The sequence below is a fragment of the Camelus ferus genome, chromosome 18, assembly GCF_009834535.1.
Source record: "Camelus ferus isolate YT-003-E chromosome 18, BCGSAC_Cfer_1.0, whole genome shotgun sequence".
Lineage (NCBI taxonomy): Eukaryota > Metazoa > Chordata > Mammalia > Artiodactyla > Camelidae > Camelus > Camelus ferus.
Genome location: NC_045713.1, coordinates 35699404 through 35720043, shown reverse-complemented (window position 1 = coordinate 35720043; position 20640 = coordinate 35699404). Strand labels below are relative to the sequence as shown.

At 48.9% G+C, this 20640-nt stretch overlaps 1 protein-coding gene across 1 annotated transcript in view; it reads left to right on the top strand.

The window, feature by feature from the left end:
- The window catches only part of ABCC1 (ATP binding cassette subfamily C member 1), a 126052-nt gene that overhangs the window by 33768 nt on the left and 71644 nt on the right, over positions 1 to 20640 (top strand). Inside the window, 4 exon segments of the mRNA XM_032460972.1 lie at positions 3338 to 3514; positions 6004 to 6129; positions 8656 to 8793; positions 11072 to 11197. Of these exon segments, the coding sequence (XP_032316863.1) occupies positions 3338 to 3514; positions 6004 to 6129; positions 8656 to 8793; positions 11072 to 11197 (567 nt within the window).

The following is a 20640-nucleotide window of genomic DNA, read 5'->3' as shown; positions in this document are numbered from 1 at the left end:
TAGGTGGAGTGTAAACTGATGGTACCCATTTGGAGACAGTGTCTGTTTACATTTTAAGTGCATGTACCCTTTGATCCAGCAGGTCCACTTCTAGGAAATTATCTTAGAAATATGCCTGCTTGATATGAAATGAGGCATTCACTAAGTTATTTATTCACTGCTACATTGTTTATGAGACCAGCCCGATGCACAGTCAGCAGGAGACTGGTTAAATAAAGTCAAGTCTATCCATACGATGGAATACAAAGCAGCTGGAACAAAAAATGAGGAAGCTGTCTGTGTGCAGTGAGGATGATCTGTAAAGACCTGTTATTAAGAGGAGAGAGGAGGGTACAGAACAAGATGTGGAGTATTCTGCTTTCCATTTGATAACAGAAAATACGTACTAATTTTTGTTATATATGCATAAGATATTTTCCGGAATCAATGCTGTCGCCTCTAGAGAGAGGAACTTAGAGGGGGTTAGGGACCAGGATTGGAAGGTGACTCGTCACTTGCACCCTTTGTTCAAAAGAAATAAAACAAAACTATCAAGAATAAAAGTAGATCGAGGGGCACTGATAGAGATCATTTTCTAATATTAGTTAAGTAAAAAGAAGCAAGGTACGGAACAGGGATGTATTATGGTACCTTGTGGGGAGACAAAATAGAGAAGCTGCATTTGGAAGCACACACCAGGTGTAAGCAGTGGTAGTTTTGCCTGTGGGGTAGGAGGTGCTGCGGGTTCAGGGAGGAGGACTGATTTTTCACAGTTTACCATTTTGTGCAGTTTGGAAAAGTTTTAGCCCACGAATGTGTTACCTATTAAAAGTAGATTAGTACAAAGAGTGAGGCGTATGTGGGTGGGTGGGTGGGTGGGTGGATGAGTTGATGCGTGGATGAGTTCACGGATGGGTGGGTAGTATGGCGTACCTAACATGGAGAGATGTGTGGATAGATGAGCTAAATTTGGCTGCAGTGGGGAAGACTAAACCAGGGGGCGGGGCGGTGCTGGAAGCAGGGAATGATTAGGAAGCGATTGCAGAAGTGCAGATGGGAATCAGGTTAGTGAAATGTCTCAAGCGTGAATGGAGCTTCTTGTACGCACAACTGCATTTATTAAGTGCCAGCATGGTTTTCTTACTGGAAAGGCAGCTTTCTTTGGAATGGGCTTTCTCTGGCAACTGCTCAGAAACTTTTCTGTCTGTAATCATCACCACCAACAGTTTTAATCCTCCTTTGCACCATCACGTTAAGAATTACATGCCGCGTGAAACCAGCTAAAATAATTAGTCTTTGGTATAAAACCGCTCTTCTCCACGATCAGATTATTATTTCCAGGGCTGTCTTCCAAATGCCCAAGTCCACAGAGGCGTGACCTCTGTCCTTTTTTAGGGTTTCTTTGTGTCTAGAAGTTTCCTAGCTAAATCCCTTTGTGTGTGTTGACCTTTTGAAGTTTGCTTTTCAATGATTCCTTGTTCTTGGTTCTGGAAAAATAACCACGTATATCATAGCATAATTATACCTCTGAAGAACCAGTTTGGGTACTTGCTTATTCAATACGTTGGTCTTTTCTCTTTCTATCTCTTTTTAAAAGTCAAATTCTTTCTTTTTTAACCATCTCAAATGGTTATTTTACAGCGTATGCTTCACTAGCGTGAAGTATATTCACACTGTCGTGCACAACTGTCTCTTTTTGGGAAAGCTCAGAACATACATTTTGCTCAGTGGTCAAATGTATCTTTAAGTGAAATGTTCTGCTTGTTTCCATCACTTTCTCTTCTTCAACGTTCTTTGATGTTTTTAAAAAGCTCGCATGGAGTTGTAAGAATCCAGGTTCCTCAGAGTTCCTTGGTGGTCTCACTTATCTGATTGTGGGAGGGCTGTTGGGATCAGAGCTGTCTGGAGGTATCTGGAGGGTGGGTGGGGAGGTGGCGGGGGATAGTGGGCTGCATGAGGATGGCCAGCTGGAACTCATGGACCTTATCCAAAGACTGGCTACTCCTTAGCTCTTCTTAATGGTTGTGAAGCACAGATATGGACCCAGTCCTGCCAGATTTTCTGATTTTTTTTTTTTAGTAACCAGATATCCAAATTTTTATATGAAATTTCCTGATTTTAAGTGTTGGCAGCTAACTTAGGATTTTTTTTTTAAGCATGCTTAAAACACCAGCAACAATAACAACAAACCCATCTGTGGGCCAAATTGGCCTGGGGGCTACCAATTTCAGACCTCCAATTTTTTCCCACCTGATTATGGTTGAGATAGGAAGTTGCAACCCCAGGATAGGGTAGTAACTTTCCCTAAAGTAGAATAATGAGTCAGTGGTCAGATCAGAGCTTGAAATACGTTTTTCTGTTACAGAAGGCTTAAGGGCTAGTTGAAGTTTATTCTTGGGCAGATATACCTGACCTATTTATGTATAGGTTCATCATGTCTCTAATGAAATGCGGGTGGTTTCTTAAAAAATAAAAGTAAAACAAATTTGTTTTACTAGTTAAATGTTGGAACTCCAGAACCAAATTGCCTGAGTTGAATTTGGCTCCGGATCTTACCAACCGTGAGATAACAAATCACTGAACCTCTCTGTGCCTCAGTTTTCTCTCCTGACAAAGGGCTGATAAAGTAATTATAGAATTAAAGGAGAAAATCCATATAAAGAACTTAGAATAGAGCCTAGAACGTGTAACTGCAATCTGGGTATTATTCATGCTGCTGCTTCTAATGGTGGTGGTGGTGGTGCTGGTGCTGATGATTATGATGAAGATGGTGGTGATGGTGATGGTGGTGATGCTGCTGCTGAAGATGATGATGGTGGTGGTGGTGATGGTGGTGATGCTGCTGCTGAAGATGGTGATGATGGTGGTGCTGACGCTGCTGATGAAGATGGTGGTGATTATGATGACCGTGATGACGATGCTGATGGAAGTGATCGAGATAATGGTGATGGTGATGGCATTAATGGTGGTGATGATGGGCATCATGGTAATGGTAATGAAGAGGAATATCAGAAAGCTCTTAATGTACAAGATCGTAAAGTAGGAATGATTTATGTGACTAAGGGACTCTTCAGTTTACAGAATACCTTTCCTTGAAGTGGCAGTCTCCATCTTTCGTACAGCCATGGAACTTGCCACAGGTCCTAGGAACTTGTCTTTTAGGTGAGATGAGACTTACCTTCATTCCTCACTCCTTGTTCGTAGTCTTTCTGGTTGCTAAACTTTCTAGTTTGCATGTTCTGCCCGAGAGGGCCTCGGTGTTGTGCAACCCCTCGGAGGCTAGTTTTGAGCTCCACACGAGCCCCTCACCCCTCTCTGGGGCTCCCCGTTGACCCCGTGCCTGTGTCTCTGTCCGCAGGAGTGGAATGTCACGTGGAACACCAGCAACCCCGACTTCACCAAGTGCTTTCAGAACACGGTCCTCGTGTGGGTGCCTTGCTTTTACCTCTGGGCCTGCTTCCCCTTCTACTTCTTCTATCTCTCCCACCATGACCGGGGCTACATCCAGATGACACATCTCAACAAAGCCAAAACTGTGAGTCACGTGGGATTTGATCAAAGCGGGGTGGGGGTGTGAAAACTGACGCGTTTCTTCAACTTAATTGGCCCTGAGTTCCTTATTCTAGGAGACAGAATTACAATGTAGGAAAAGGCTGGGGCGCTGAATTCAGACATGGGCTCAGATATTGGCTCTGCCACTTCCTCGCTGTGTGACCTCGAGCACATTTCTTTTTTTCCCCAGTTTTATTGAGGTATAATAGCATACTGCACTGTGTAAGTACAAGTGCACAGCATAATGATTTGACTTAGTCTATCATGAAATGATTAGCACAGTTAGTTTGGTTAACACCTACGATCTCATGTAGATAGAAAATTAAAGAAATAGAAAAAAAGGTTTTTTTTTCCCCATGAGCAAATTTTTTTTTTTTTTTTTTTGCATCCTTGAGCAAATTTCTTAACCTCCCCGAGCCTCAGTTTCTCCATCCTTACAGTGAGGATGATTGGATCTATCTCAAGAGATTATCCGGAGGTCTTCCTACCTGACCAAGGATGTCTTTTTACTTCAAAAAAGAGTTTTTATCTTGAAGTAGTTTCAAACTACAGAAAAGTTGCAAGAACTCCCCCAGCCCTGTATACCCATTACTCATAGTCATCAATTTTTAACACTTTGCCACATTTAACATTTTAATATTGTTCCTGTCTTTTGCTTTCTCCATATACACATTATTAATTTTTTCTGGATCATTTGAGAGCAGCCAGCATCCCCCACTCCCCTTTACCCCTCCCTGTTCCTTCAGTGTATCTTTTCTCAAAACAAGAGATACTCTCTTATGGGACAACAGTCCAGTTATTTTCAGGAAATTTAACATGGACGCAACACTTAAAAAAACCCAAACAAACCTACTGTCTACATTCCAGTTTTGTCAGTTGTCCCGATGCTGTCCTTTCTAGCATCCCCTCCCCCTCCCCCAGTTCAGGGTCACACATTGCATTTGGTCACACTGTCTCTGTATTCTTTTGTTATTTTGGAAGCTCTTTTCACCTTTCATTTGTGTTTTATGACACTGTCAAGTCTGGAGAATGTGGGCCAGTTCATTTAGAATCAGCGCCTCAGCTCTGGCTTTGGGGTGATTATTTCTTCAAGGTTAGATTCAGGTAATGCCTGTCTGGCTGGAAAACTACAAAAGAAAATGTGGGGGTCCTTCCCTGAGTTACATCTGAGGCCGTGTGGTATCCATCTGCCCCTCGCCGATCGGCTTCATTTTGATCAGCTTCTCAGTGTGTCAGGTTCTCCACCACGCAGGCACTGGTTTCCCCGAGTTAAGGGTGAGCTTTCTGGGGGAGACCCAAGAAGAGCGTGTATATATCCTGCTCCTCATTCTGCTTTCTCCTCTTGACCTAGCATGTGTGTCAGTTCTTTTAAATTCCCCGTTCCCCAAGATTTATTTCTGTAAGCCTTTGGCAAACAGGAAAACTTAAATTAACTGAAGCTGTCCCCTTGCGTAAAGTACCATCACCCAGACTTGCCTCCTTCATACCACAGTTCGAGCCAACCTCAGCATAGTTTCTACTTCCCTCTCAACTCCATCTGACGTCTTCCTCTTAGATCTGTGGGAACACTTTATACTTTGCTTGGGGAACAACATTTCGCTTTAAAATGTAAGTCAGATTTTGTCCGTGCCTTCCTTGCAAACCCTCTAGTAGCTTCTCATCATGGGGAATCAAATTGGGAAGTCCTCTCAGTGGCCCACCTTAGTCTGGCTTCAGGCTCCTCTGCAGCCATCTCCTACCACATCCATGGCTCATGCCACAGCAGCCATAAATCTACTGAATGTGTTGCTACCTCAGGACCTTTGTACTTGCTGTTCCCTCTGCCTAACTTGTTCTTTGCCTCAAATAGTCACTTCTAGCTCCTTACTCAGATGTCACCTGATGGGAGAGGCCTTCTCTGACCACTCTGTCTCACCTCTTTTGTTTCTTCTCATATCACTTAACCTCTCTGGTATTAAATTACGCGTTTTTCACTTTGTTTCTTGCCTGTTTCCTTTCACTAGAATCTCATCTCCATGAAGGCAGGGACTTTTTTTTGTCTGTTTTATGCACTGTTGTGTCCTTGGCACCTTGGAAAGTATGTGGCTCATGGTAGACCCCCAGTAAACTTTGGTTGGATGAATGTTACTGAATAAATGGTCATCGTGTGAGGGGCCCTGTGCAGGCTGCTAGGGCTGCAGATATAGGTAAGCCAGAGATGTGAGTTTTTACGCTCTGGGGAGAACAGTGACCAAACAGATGAAGTCGTGCCTGGGGTGTGGGAGAGGATACAGACCAGAGTGTGATGGCCCAGGTGGTGGCTCACCCTACCTAGGACTTGTCTATGTTTCTGAGGATACACGCTGTATCTGAAGACCACAGCTGATGGCTTAGGGGCTGCCTGGTTCCCCCCCGAGGCTGAGCGTTTTGCAGGGCTGCAGGGGGAAATCCCAGGGCTGTCCGTTGTAAGATATGTCTGTACTTCTCTTCCAGGCCTTGGGATTTTTACTATGGATCGTCTGCTGGGCAGACCTCTTCTACTCTTTCTGGGAAAGAAGTATGGGCAAGCTCCTGGCCCCAGTGTTTCTGGTCAGCCCAACCCTCTTGGGTGTCACCATGGTAAGTAGGGGCCGGAACTGCAGAGACCAAAAGTAGTGACTGGCGTTTAGAAATGAGAAGACCTCACGGTGAAAATCTAGAAATGTGGCTGTTAGGTGAATTTGGTTTAGTCTTGGAGGTAGGGAGGAAAGGATGATGGAGCTGAGACCTAAAGGATCAGCAGGATGTTAAATAGTTAAAGAGGCTGGAGGCAGAAGATGATGCAGTTGGAGAGAATAGCATGTGCAAAAGTCCTGGGGTTGGAAGGAGAAATGGAGAGTTGGCCTGTGTGGCTGGGACAGAGAGAGTGAGGAGGAGAGGAGGGGAGTTTAGATGGCAGGGAAGGCAGAGGGCTGACCTTTTAGGACCTTGAGCTTCAGGGTAAGTGGGTTTTGTCTTGTTTTTCATGTCCAAAGCTGGGTTCTAAACCTTTTTTATGCCATGGGCCCCTTTCTTCTTTGCCAGTCGGGTCTCCTTTTTAGAATAGTGTCTTTAAAATCACAAAATACATAGGATTACATAGGAAACCAATCACACTACACACACACACACGTACACACACACATAAAGATTTTGTGATATACATTTGTGTTTTTACTTCAGTTTAATTTACATAGAGTTAAATTCACTTTTTTTTTTTGTGCAATTTCATGTTTTGATCAACACATATTGTCATGTAACTACTGCCTCCACCGTTGGGATGCAGAACAGCTCCATTGCCCCAAAGGGTTCCCTCTCGCTGCCCCTGTGTAGTCAGCCCCTCCCTCCACCCCCTCCCCAGCAGCCACTGCTGTGTTTTCTGTTCCTGTTGCTTTACCTTTTCCAGAACGTCACATGAGTGGAGCCATGCGGGCTGGAGCCTTTGGAGTCTGACCTTTCAGTTCCTGTGGTTCCGAAGATCTTTTTTTTTTTTTTAAGTCGCCCAGTGTATTTGATTGTATGGATTCAGCACACATTGTTTATCCATTCTTTGGTTGCAGGACATTTGGGCTGGGGAACCAATTATCTTTAATCACAGTTAACAACAGATCAAAAAACAAAGTAAAAATATATGTGCTTTCTTATTAATGCGTCTGAAATCAGGGTCTACCAGCAGGTGTGGCACCTCCTTAACTTCTGAATAGCGACTGACCGTGCATGACAGCGGGAGACATCTTCAGCTGTCTATTTTCAGATACAATTCCAGTGGTGGCAGAGCCCCCGGCACTGCTGATGCCGCTGTGGCTTGTTGCTTTCACTTGTTCTTGGTGGTGATATAATTCCCCAAGGGGGAAAGTGAGGCTGTAATTGTTTCCCATCTAAGTTTGTGGACCCCTGGGTTCTGTCCAGAGCCTGTCCTCAGACCCTGGGTTAAAACCTGCAGTTCTAAAGGGAAAGGTTTTGAGCAAGGGTGACGGCATGCCAGGCTCTGATACTTAAGAGATGACAGTGGTCTCTGAGTGGAGAATGGTCACCTGGCATGAAGGGATGGAGACTGGCATCCAGGGAGACCAAGGATGGGCTTTGGTGGCAGAGCCAGTGTGAGATGCTGATGGATTAGATGTGGAAGTGAGGGAGATGGGGGACGGACAGACGGGGTGTTTCAGGTTCGAGCAGCTGGGGAGGTGCCGTGGGTGACCGTAGCTCCTCGGGAATCTGGCTCATGACTGTATCTGGGGAATGGCCTTGGCGTTTCCTTCTTTCAAGGAAAAGCAGCTTCATTGTTTTCTGTCTCTGATCGTTAAGTCACGTGTACAGTGGAAGTCAAAGCTCCAGGTATGAGGAATGAAGTAAAATCCCCAGGCCTCCACCACCATCATTGTAATGAAGTTCCCTGAAGACAGTGTGTGACCGCAGCAGGTTTAGTAAGCTTTGCTTCCTGATCTGCAAACTGGGGCTGACACCAGGTTGCCCTGAGTTAGTGTGTGTGAATGCCTCCCACACGGTGACGGGAACAGGAACTCCATAAAGGAGAGCATCACCACTGCTGCCCAAGGCAGAGGAACCAGTCAGTGTCGGGGCTGGATTTCCTGCTCTAAGTCCAAGGTCAGCCCTCTGCCTGTTTTTGTAAATAAAGTTTTATTGGCATGCAGCCATGCCCACTCTTCCATGTAGTGGGTGAGGCTGCTTTCACGCTGCAGTGCAGGCTCAAGGAGTTGTCACGGGAACTCTGTGGCCCACAAAGCCTTCAATATTTACTCCCTGGTCCTTTAAGAAACAGTGTGCTGGATCTCTGTTGTAAACTGAGCTTTCCCCTGACTTTTCCAGCCTGTCCTGCGTTTGTCCATGGTCTCCTTAAATTCCCACAACTCTCGAGTTAGATACTGTTATCTCTGTTTTGCATATGAGGCAGCAGAGGCTCAGAGAGGCTTGGTGACTTGACCAGGGTCCCCTAGCAAGGCAGGAGCAGAGCTGAAACTGGAGCCAGATCCTCCCCAGGCGGTTCTGGTACCACTGCCCCGAGGGCGGTCCCTCCTCCAGGCCTCTCATCTGCCAGCCCTGGACCGTGGGGGCCTTCGGGGCCTGGCCTTCTCCTGACGACTCCTGTTGTGTGCTTCTCTCTTCCAGCTGCTTGCTACCTTTTTAATTCAGATCGAGAGAAGGAGAGGGGTCCAGTCCTCAGGGGTGATGCTAACTTTCTGGCTTATAGCCCTACTGTGTGCCCTCGCCATCCTGAGATCCAAAATCATGACTGCCTTAAAAGAGGTAAGTGGTGGCTTTGGTGTGCATTTTTCTTAAGCGGCCCCTGAGAGGTGCTCCTTCCTTCTGGCTTGTGTGGAAATCACGTGTTGCCATGGGAACCAGGGGATGGCTATAACACTTGGGCCTGGCTTCTTCACTAGGGATTTCCCTACCTCACACAACCTTTGTTCTAGAACCTTCTTTCCTTTGGGCCCCATGTGACTGTGCAGCTCTCAGGGCAGGAGCCGCAGGCAGACACACACCTCCCTGTGAGCCTGTCAGTGGTAGCAGCGAGGCAGTCGGCTCTAGGTGTCTTTCATCTGGAACAGAGCCTGGCGGGGAGCAATGTTTGCAGAGCGGCTGCTCCCCCAGGGGCCCTGGACTTGCCCCTGCATTACGCCGGTGCCTTCAGCCGCTGCTCTGGCTGGGAAATGGTTCCCGTTGGCCACCATCTGCTGCTCCTGGGAATTCTGACCTTTCAGACTCTTCTTTTGTTCCCTGCTGCCTTCGAGCTAATCAGGAACTGGTGTCAGGCAAATGGAACGTTTGTGGAGCGCCCACAGCTCAGACTGTCTTTAACAGTGATGGCAGCTAGCATCCACTGAGTTCGTGTTTTCCACATGCCAGGCAGGGACTGAATCTTTGTGAATAATCTTACTGACTCCTCACCATCACCCTGACAGAATTTCTCAGCCTCGGCACTGACACGTGGGGCTGGAGACATCTTTGTTGTGGGGGGCTGTCCTGTGCTTTGTGGGACGTTTACGGGCATCCCTGGCCTCTATCCACTGACTGCAGTTGCCTCCCAGCACCCCCGGAACAAAAATGTCTCCAGACACTACCAGATGTTCCCTGGGAGGCAAAAATCACCCCAATTGAGAACCACTGGTCTGTTTATAGATAGGGAAACTGAGGCACATTGAGGTTATGTAAGTTGACAAAGTCCCATGGCCAGCATGAGCAGAGCCAGGCCTTCAACGTAGGTCTGTTTCACTCTCTAGCCTGGGGCTCCTCCCCCTTCTCAGACACTCTCACCAGGCAGTGTGGACCAGGCAATGTGGACCATGCTGTTACTTCCCAGGGGAGGAGGGCCAGGGGGGAAAGCATGTCATCCGGCCTGTGGCCTGAGGGAGTGGGCCTTCTGCAGGCTGCTCCCTGGGCTCTGTAGGCTGTTCCCCCACCTCTGCAGGCTTCTCCCCCGGCCTCTGCAGGCTGTTCCCCCACCTCTGCAGGCTGCTCCCCCAGCCTCTGCAGGCTGTTCCCCCAGCCTCTGCAGGCTGCTCCCTGGGCTCTGTAGGCTGTTTCCCCACCTCTGTAGGCTGTTCCCCCGGCCTCTGCAGGCTGCTCCCCCACCTCTGTAGGCTGCTCCCTGGGCTCTGTAGGCTGTTTCCCCACCTCTGTGGGCTGTTCCCCTGGCTTCTGCAGGCTGCTCCCCCACCTCTGTAGGCTGTTCCCCCGGCCTCTGCAGGCTGCTCACCCACCTCTGCAGGCTGCTCCCTGGGCTCTGTAGGCTGTTTCCCCACCTCTGTAGGCTGCTCCCTGGGCTCTGTAGGCTGTTTCCCCACCTCTGTGGGCTGTTCCCCTGGCTTCTGCAGGCTGCTCCCCCACCTCTGTAGGCTGCTTCCCCACCTCTGTAGGCTGCTCCCTGGGCTCTGTAGGCTGTTTCCCCACCTCTGTAGGCTGTTCCCCCGGCCTCTGCAGGCTGTTCCCCCACCTCTGCAGGCTGCTCCCTGGGCTCTGTAGGCTGTTTCCCCACCTCTGTAGGCTGTTCCCCCGGCCTCTGCAGGCTGTTCCCCCACCTCTGCAGGTGCTCCCTGGGCTCTGTAGGCTGTTTCCCCACCTCTGTAGGCTGTTCCCCGGCCTCTGCAGGCTGTTCCCCACCTCTGCAGGCTGCTCCCTGGGCTCTGTAGGCTGTTTCCCCACCTCTGTAGGCTGTTCCCCCGGCCTCTGCAGGCTGTTCCCCCACCTCTGTAGGCTGCTCCCTGGGCTCTGTAGGCTGTTTCCCCACCTCTGTGGGCTGTTCCCCTGGCTTCTGCAGGCTGCTCCCCCACCTCTGCAGGCTGCTCCCCCACCTCTGTAGGCTGCTTCCCCACCTCTGTAGGCTGCTCCCTGGGCTCTGTAGGCTGTTTCCCCACCTCTGTAGGCTGTTCCCCCGGCCTCTGCAGGCTGTTCCCCCACCTCTGCAGGCTGCTACCCCCGCCTCTGCAGGCTGCTCCCCCACCTCTGCAGGCAGCTATCCCGGCCTCTGCAGGCTGCTTCCAGAAAGTGATCTTTCCTTCCTCCTCCCCTCCCTCCCATTTAGGATGCCGAAGTCGACGTCTTCCGAGACACCACTTTCTACATTTACTTTTCCCTCGTGCTGATCCAGCTCGTGTTGTCCTGTCTCTCAGACCGCTCACCCTTGTTCTCCGAAACCATCAACGACCCCGTAAGTGTGGTCACGGGTGATCACAGAGACGTGTGTGTGCCCATGTGTGTGTATGCAAGAGAGAAATACACAGTGCCAGCTAGGGTTGGTTTGAGCCAATGTCCTCCATCCAGGATCTCATTCTGTCTTCCCTCAGACTCCTGGAGGTAGGTGACATCATCCTCAGATGGAAAACCTGAGCCCCTGACGTGGCCAGTGGGGATTTAAGGAGGGAATCTGATGTGTAGTTGTGAACCTGCTGTGTCTCGCAGGCCTGTGGGTTTTCTCGTTTGGCAGGTGTAGTGGTTTTAGATGATGTGAGCACACATTTGAAAATCAGGAAATTTTACATAAATTCTAAGTGTCTAGCTTTTCTAGAAAAATGAGAAGTTCTGGCAGCGTTAGGGCTGTCATCCCACATGGCGGCAGTTGACCAGGGCTGAGGAGCATTGCCCCGGCCTACACAGTCCCCAGCACTCCCTGCTGCTTACCTCGTCTGTGGTGTGTGCCCAGCCCTGGAGGGATTTGAGACCCTTGGTCTCTTCTGTCAGTTTGAGGGAAATCTGTCTGTGCAGAAGGACATCAGTGGGCGGTGTGGGGGTGGCTGCTCTTCCTACAGATTGAAGGGAAGAGGACACAGTGGTGTATCACCCTCGCCTCTCTCCTTTCTCCCTCCATCCTCTTTTCTTTCCTCCTTCCTGCCCTTCTCCCCTCCCCACCTCTACCCAGTGCCAAGTGCCAGGCCGAGATCTGGGCACAGGGCTGTAGCAGTGAATAAAGCTGAGTTCTCGCCCACTTGAAGCTTATGTTGTCAAGGGTGCACAGACAGTAACTCAGGACCCAGGTATGTATCACATCAGTCGGGTGGTGGTAAAGGCTGAGAAGAAGAAAACAGGGGAAGGAAGTGGAGATGATGGTTGGGGGTCATGTGCAGTTTGGGGAAGCAGTCAGAGAAGGAAACCTCATTGGAGCAGAGACCTGAAAGAGCCAGCTGAGTAGATACCCAGGGGAAGAGGTTCTAGGCAGAGGGGTGGCAAGTGCAAAGGCCCTGGGGCAGAGCTTCCTTGGAATGTCACAGGAGCAGCAGGAAAGGCCACTGCAGCTGGAGCCATGAGAGGCAGGAGAGGGCTTGCAGGATGGCCTCTGAGAGGTGGGACGGTCGCCTGTGGGCTGGGTGAGCTGTTCGGACTTTATTCTGAGAGGGGTAGGGATCCTTTGGAGCATTCATTTGATGCTTTTTTCATGGTTAGTTAGCTACTAACAGATGAAATTGCAGTAGGAGCAGTTTTCAGCTGTGGTTCTGTTGGGTTTGGCTTGAACCTCAGCAAAAGGCTGAGGCTGCCTTTGTGGGTGATGAAAGGACCTGCGGGGCATTGCTCGGAGGAGGCAGCTAACACTCCCAGCGTGTGCTGGGGGAACCCGTGTCCTAGAGTGTGTCCCGAGAGGCCCCGTCTGCTATCTCCCCTCAGGAAGGAGCTGGTTGGAGAAATTAGCAAAGTGTGTGTGTGTGTTCATACATGCATATGTATGTGTATGTGTGTGTGCGCACATGGGTGTGTGCATACATGCATATTTATGTTCACATGTTTGCATGTCGATGTGTCTGCACGTGTGGATTTGTGTGTTCGTGTGTGTGCATGTGTGTGTGTTTGCTGGTGTATAATGTTCACAAGGGCAGTGGCTATGCCTGGACACCTGTGGGATCCAGCCCACACCTGGCACTGAGGAGGGGCTCAGGTGTCTCCAGCTGTTGTATCTGCTGCTATTGGTGTTTGTCGGTGGGGTGTGTGGCCTTGGAGTGTGGCCATCCAGGCTGTTCTATGGAACCAGGGATCACACCGAACAAGTCACACCTCCCTGAGTGACTGCAGACCCTGGGGTGCTGTGAGGGCGAACCGAGCTGGGAGAGGCAGATGGGCCCACGTGGGTGGAGATCGCCCTCTGGGGCCTGAGAAGCAGCCTCTCCCAGTGGACCGGCCTGCTTAATGGGCAGTTTCTGAGTTCTGGTCCTCTCTGGGATCTGCATAAAACTCTCTCGCTTCTTTCCTGGGTGTGTGTGCACGGGGGTGACTCACAGAGCTGACTTCCTCTTCCTTTTGTGCTTTTTGGATTCCTGGGGCCTGCTTGGCTGGACTGGGGCCACTAGGGGCCAGGTCTCTGACTCTTCTCCCAGCCATTCTTTTTCTCTTGTGGAAATCAAGGCTTGGAGAGGTTGTCGGGCTGTTAGGTCCTGATTCACAGCCGAAATCTGATGGTGAAGGCAGTGTGGTGATGGGAGAAGAGTCTCATTTTGGAGTTGGGCAGACCCTGGGCTCTCATTTCACCTGGGTCCCTTTATCCCTTCAGCAGACATTTATTAAGCACCGGTTGTATACTGTGCTTGGTTCTGAGGACACCACAGTATGTGGGAAAATGTGGTCCATGCCCTGCTTCGGTTATGTGTTACTCCATGACAGACCACCCTGAATTCGGTGTCAGGAAATAGCAATAGAACTTCATTATTACGTTTCACGGTCGTGGGTGTTGGCAGGACTCAGCTGGGTGGTTCTCACTCGGGGTCTCTGAGAATGAGTGTTCCTAGAGAGAGACCCAGGTTTAGAAGCTGTGTCACTTTTCAGGACCCAATCCCAGAAGTCACACAGGGTCACTTCTGCCATCGTCTCTGGACTGAGGCAATTACAAAATCTTCTGAGTGCAAAGACTTGAGGGACATGGACCCCCAACCTCTAGACGGAGGAAGAGCGTTGCCTGGCCCTCTTTGGAAAGCACAGCCCACCACATGGCCCCAGAGGTTGTGGTCTTGCTGGGAGAGAGCCGTTATGCAGGTCAACAGACCAATGACTCTAATTACAGTTGACGAAGGTTGGGACTCAGGTTACAGGACTTTCAGATTCGTGACTCTGGGCAATTCAGTCCTCCTTTGAGGACCTCAGTGTCCCCTTCTTGAAAACGGGATTGAAGCTCGAGTCAGTGCTTGCTACACCCCCTTCGCACCCCAGAACTGAGGCCCGCTATCTGGGGAAGGGGACAGCGTCAGTGTTCTCTCTGCTGTCTCCCCGTCGTCTTTGGGTTGGACATCACAGCAGAGCCTGGGAGACGGGGAGAGTCCAGCTCCTGTCACTCTCCCATCCTCAGAGCAGCAGTCACACATCGCCTGTCCTCAGAGAGAGGGGTCAGCCAAGCCCAGGGTCAGGCGGGGCCTGCATGGAAGCTAGCAGTGCTGGCCTGCTCCCCGGTCCCCCCTGCTGAGTCACCGAGCCGCTGTCCTCCCCAGTTGGCCCTGTGCCTGATGCGTGACTCAGAGCTCTGTCCTGGCCCTGCTTCCCTGGCAGGGCTGCTCCCCTGTGCATCAGGCCCTGGACCTGGCTGGGCTTTGGGAGCCTGGGTGAGGCTGGCTCAAGGCAAATGTGGCAAGTAGTAGACCCTCACTTCTCAAAGTCAGGTCCTAGAACTGGCCTCATTGACCTTCCCTGGGTGCTCATTAGAAATGCAGAACCTCAGGCCTGCTGAGTCCTGCCAAGTCAGGGACTCATGTCAACAAGATCCTTGGGTGGCTGAAAAGCACCAGTTTAGCACATTCTAAAAAATAAATAAATAAATAAAGAGATGCTGAGCTCTGGCTAATGATTTGCACGATGAAGTGTCTGGGGGAAGGATACTAATGTATTTCAAAGTTGATTTTAGGCACCAAAAATCTTAACCGGCTGGTTGGCTAGAGATATGTGACAAAGTAAGTTTAGCAAAATTTTGACTTGGAGAATCTAGCTGGTGGGCGGATGGGTACTCGCTGTGGAAGTCTTTCAACTTTTCTGGAGTTTTGAAATGCTCTTAGTAAAATATTCCAAATGTGTGGACAAGGACTAAAAATATCTGTCACACCAAATGAAAGGTCAAGGGTGGAATTGGGTGTCACCATAAGGATTTGGAATTTTGATCTGATGGAGGATTTCTCTGCCTAGTTGGGGTAGTAGGGTGACACACTGAGGTTGGACATGTTTTGGAGGATCCTTCTAGCTGAAAGGAGGACACATGGGACATGGAGAGGCTGGTGGCTCTTAGGAAGCCATTGCTGGGGTCCAGGCAGCTTGAGAGGAGCGCTAGGGTGGACAGTGACCTGGTGTGTAGTAGATCATCGAAAACCAGGTTAAGAAAGTGGACAAGTTCATGGGAAAAGGGCAACGTGCACATGGTATGTGCTGCAGTAGAAGAAATTGTGGTCCTGTGCCCGGAGGAGGTTTGCACAGCTGATAAGTGGCAGAGCCAAAAAAAGAAAACACCAGTGTTACAAATTGTACCAACGAATTTCTTATTGTCGGGTGTTTAGGTGGTTCCAGTGAATAATAATAATAGCAGCCTTGTGTTAATACGTAAAATTAACTTACTTAATCCTTAAAGCAACCCGAGTTTGCTTTAAGGTGGGGCTGTGAGTCTCCCCCTATTTTATAGATGAGGACACTGAGGTTCAGAGTGGTGAAGGGTCTTGCCTAAGTTCCCAAGGCTGGATCAAGAGCCCTTCTACTGGGTGAGCCCTTCACATCTGAGCATGTGTCAGCATTACCTGGAGGGCTTGTTAGAACACAGGTCATTGCTGGGCTTCTCAATCAGCAGGTCTGGGGGTGCCCAAGCATTTCCATTTCTAGCAACTTCCCAGGCACTTATGGGGCCGTGTTTGACAACCCCTGGTCTTAGCCATGCTGCTGCCTCAGGCATCCCTTCCTGCTGGGCATTTTGGCTTGCTGAGTCGGAGTAACTGGCAGAAAACTGAATCAAAACCAGAAAAGGTGGGTGGAGACCCAGAGAATTCCTGACGAAAAAGCCAGAAAGCCCAGGGCCCCAGACCAAGGTCCTCAGAGTGCCCCTCCCTGACCCCGTGCGAGGTAAAGGACGAGCCCTTCTGAAAGAACCAGTGCCTGGGGCTGTTGTACCAAATTAGTTTAAACCTCATGATTTCTGGCCACATCGCTCAGCGCCAGGTATAGCTGCCAGGGAATGCAGCCCTCTGTTTGCATTAATCTCCCTCGTTCTCTTTCCCCTCCTGCAGCCAGGGCCCGTCTGAATGATTCTCCTTTCTAAATGAAGTGGGGGATCAGTTAATGAACCTCCTTCCTCCCGGGACAGGAGTTACCCTATTCCAGTCTCACAGGCCCGGAAACCCCACACTGGCAGCCCTGGCTTTTTCACGTCGTGAATTATGCCAGCAAGTTCTGCTCGGCTTTGGTTGAATGGAATGTTGCCCAGATCCTTGTCCAGCCGCCTCCCTTTTTTTTTTCCTTCTTTTTTAATGATCATTTCTTGACTACTTCAGAACTCTGTCTGTTATCACACAAGGCCTTTCCTATCAGATAGGGACTCCCAGAAACCTTACTCCCAAACTGATGTCATTTCTGGTGCCGGTGACAGGACCCGTGTCTGCCCGCTGTGACTTCCAGTAATCTGAAAATCTGTGTCTGATTCCAGAGAAGGGTGGAGGACTGGGGAGACAACTTGAGAAGGCTCTTGGGTTGTACATGTTAGAAACTGAAATGTTTGTGCTGCTAATCCAACCTTACTGCACCTGGAGGGTGAATTTTGTCACCGGGGCTGGAATTTTTAACTAGCCAGAGTGAGGATTAGTCTTTACCCACCCTGTGGGCCATCATCGGTCACAGTGTCAGGGGTAGGACTCCATGTGGGTACCGTTGGGTATAAAGGGAATGAATTCACCAACAGGTTGCTTCATTTTTTTTTTCCTCCCAGTTTTATTGAGAAATAATTGACGTACGGCACTGTAAAATTTAAGGTGTGTAGCATTGATTTACGCATGTTGGGAAACAATGACCACAGTAGGTTTAGTTAATAACATCTATTGTTTCATACACATAGAATCAAAGGAAAAGAAAAAAGCAATTTTTAAATTTATAAATGTTAAAAGAGATGAAGATGGAATTCCTCCTTCCTCCCCCTCTCCCCCAAATTTTATTGTACTTTAAATGATAATCAGTAGTTAGTGCTGGCATTGTTAGGACAATGTAACCATTGTTCCCTGCAGACTCTAATAGAATACTGTGTTTACATCTTTTTTTTTTTTTTTTTAAATTGAAGTGTCATTGACCGGCAGCACAGTTTGAGGCGCACAGCATGGTGGTTCGCTATTTCCATGCATTACAAAATGATCACGATAAGTCTAGGTTGCTTCATTCTTGACCCACCGCTGCTGGGGTTGCCTGGTTTTGAAGAATGCCAGGTCTTGTGAGGCCCCTGTGTGGGTAAGCCTGACACCCCTGCACTCGCACCAGGCCTGTGTGCAGGTTAGAAGAAGGCGTCTCGCCCCCTCTGGGCAGGTGAATTTGAGAAATTTCCCGCTTAGGCTGACGCAGCACTGCCCTCCCACCCGCGGCACAGGCGCGGGCTGCCCTTCAGCCCCGACTCGCCCCCTCGGCTGGGCATCTTTGTGAAGGGGTAGTTCTGTGTTGATGCCAAGACTGAGAGAAGACTGGATTCAGAGGCAAAAGGACGTCGCTTGGCGCTCTGGTTTCTCTCAATTTTTTTTTTTTAAGTATATTTTTATTGAGGTAAAGTCAGTTGACAGTGTTGTGCCAGTTTCTGGTGCACAGCACAACGCTTCAGTCACATAGGAACATACATATATTCATTTTCATATTCTTTTTTACCAGAATTTACTACAAGATACTGAATATAGTTCCCTGTGCTGCACAGTAGGACCTTGTTTATTTATTTTACATATAGTACTTAGTATCTGCAAGTCTCGAACTCCCAATTTATCCCTTCCCACCCTCTTCCCCACTGGTAACCATAAGTTTGTTTTCTGTGTCTGTGAGTCTGTTTCTGTTTTGTAAATAAGTTATTTGTCTTTTTTGTTTTTTTTAAGATTCCACATACAAGTGCTATCTATCATAAGGTATTTTTCTTTCTCTTTCCCTTAAGAATCGTCATCTTTGGTATCTTGAGGTCTGACTTAAGCAGGGGGCAGGCAGCGTTCTCTGTAAAGAGGCAGACAGTAAATATTTTAGCCTTTGTGGACCACGTGGTCTGTCGCAGCTGCTCGGCTGTGCTGCTGTAGCCCCGAAGCCGACGTGGACGACACGGAAATGAATGGGCATTGCTGTGCCCGAGGAAACTGTTTTGCAAGCGGCCAGACTGTGGGCCTCCGTTTGCCAGCCCTGATGTGAAGCATCTGGTACAGCATTTGGTGTGTCATGGTCTGCAGGAAACAGCAGACTTGCTGCTGAGCTTACTGCTAGTGTCACTGCTTGAGCTGTTACTCTGTGCCAGGGGCCGTTCTGAGTACTTCTCAGGCTTTATCTTACTTAATCTCATCATCACCAAGTAAGTTGGCCAAGGCCCCTCAGCTGGTAAGTGGCAGAGCTGGGATCCAAACTCTTCCTCTAACCAAGTTGTTCACACATGAGCACCGCCTGCACCGCTCCCCCTGCCCCTTCCACCCCCAGCCCTGCACCCTGTGTTTCGTTGTTGCTGCAGCTCTCACCATGGATAGTTACATATTTGTATGCATCTTGATTTGCTTACTGTCCGTCTCCCACAAGGTGGGAGGTGATACGGGGTGGAGACCTCACTGTCTTGTGTGTTATCTCTGTCTTGGATGTACTTAGCTGCCTCCTGACATAGAAGCAGGTCCACCCTCAGTATTTGCTTAAGAAATAAATGAATCATTGCCAGCTGTGTCCCTCCCAGTCCCCTTCTCTGCCAGCACCTTAGCTTTTCACAGTGGGTAGGAACTGGGCTACAGTTGAAGTGCATTTGCCATTCCCTGTTAACCCACCCACTCCCGGAAGAAAAAACCAACCAACAGAGCAAACGCCACCGCCTCCTCCAGGAATAATGTTCCTGCCTTAGGTTGGAAAAATTCCAGCTCACGAGACAGTCCCATGGATCTCCTTTCCCTTGTCCCTCCTCGCAGTCCTGTGAAGTAGGCTGAGCAGTAGGACTAATTGCTCCCATTTCCTAGATGTGAAAACTGAGACTTGAAAGTGGACAGAAGTGTACAGCATGGTGTAATGAACTGCCACGGACTGTTTACCCTGTATCGCATGTTAACATTCCAGTCTGTACCTCTGAAAGACAAGGAATTTTTAATTCTTAATAATTTTTTATTTTGAAATAACTTGACTCACAAAAAGTTACAAATATTATAGAGTCCTGTAACTTTCCAGTTTTCCAATTTTCCATGGTGATAATATCTCAGAGATAAGGATTTTAAGCAGTGAAACAGCGATACCTTATGTGGCCTAAAAACATAGATAACAACCCTTTAATATCATTAAGCATTGTAGTAATCCATTGTGGTTGCAAAATGGTACAGCCTCTTACATTATAGCATTCCTCCTTCATTTGTTAGCTGGACCATTTTTATGCAAAGACACTTCTCATCTCTTTGGTCATCCTGGGGCATCATAGACAAATGCTTCTTTCCCTTTTCTGTTTTCAAAACGGCTTGATTCATTAGCATCGTTCATCAGTGATACCAAGAGGCTTTCCTTCTTTTCCAGTATCAAGATGAACCTGTGTTTTTAAACATATGTGATGTGCTTCAGTCCTTTTGACTTATCGTCTGTATCGCAGCTCATATTGTCCCTTTCTGGGCTCTTGGGAGCCACTTCTGGTTGCTTCTGCAGCCTTAACAAGCCGCCTCCTGTCGGGTGTGACAAGATGTTCAGGACTTACTATCTTGTACATTTCTTGCGCAGCCACTTTACCAAGGAGAGTCTGGGAGTTAAAAACAGAAACTCAGTGCTGGGGCCCACCCCAAACCAGCTAAGTCAGAATCTCGGGATGAGGGAAGGAAGTGAGGCAGAAACAGGGTTTTTTTCACGTGCTCCGAGGCTGGATGGAAAACCCCTTGGGTGTAGTGTGTTCTCTCATCGGGCTCTCCAGTGCCTCATCTGTACAATTCTGGAACGTTAAGAGGTGTCCTGAGCTAATGATCTCATCATTGCCTGGCGACCCCACCTTCACTAACACTTGTGTTTCAGAATTTAGACCTGAACATATTGGCATTGCAAGCCAGTCCTTGTGTGCAGTCCCTGAGGCTCTGTGCAGCTGATCCATTCCTTGTTGGTGTGGTGTTGAACTGAAGGTCATCTCTGAGCTCTGGGAAAGAGGTTCTTTGAAAGCTTGCTGAGAATCTGTGGATGACTTTCTGTTGCCCTTGGGATGGAGACCAAAATTCCTTATGTGGCCTCCAGTGTGGACTGCTCAGGCCTCTTCTTGGTTCTGGGAGCCGGCAATGTTCCCCTCTACCACAGGGCCTTTGCATGGATGCGTCTCTCTGCTAGGACTGTCCTGCCTCACCCTTTCACTTATTCTCTCCTCACTCTTCAGACCCCAGTTTGAACGCCTTCCCTGACCTCTGTCAGCTAGATCAGCCCAATGAGGTACCTGATGTTTTGGGGCTCACATTGTCTCCCCTGCTGCTAGCTGTGGGACCCCGGGCAGGTCTTTTCATT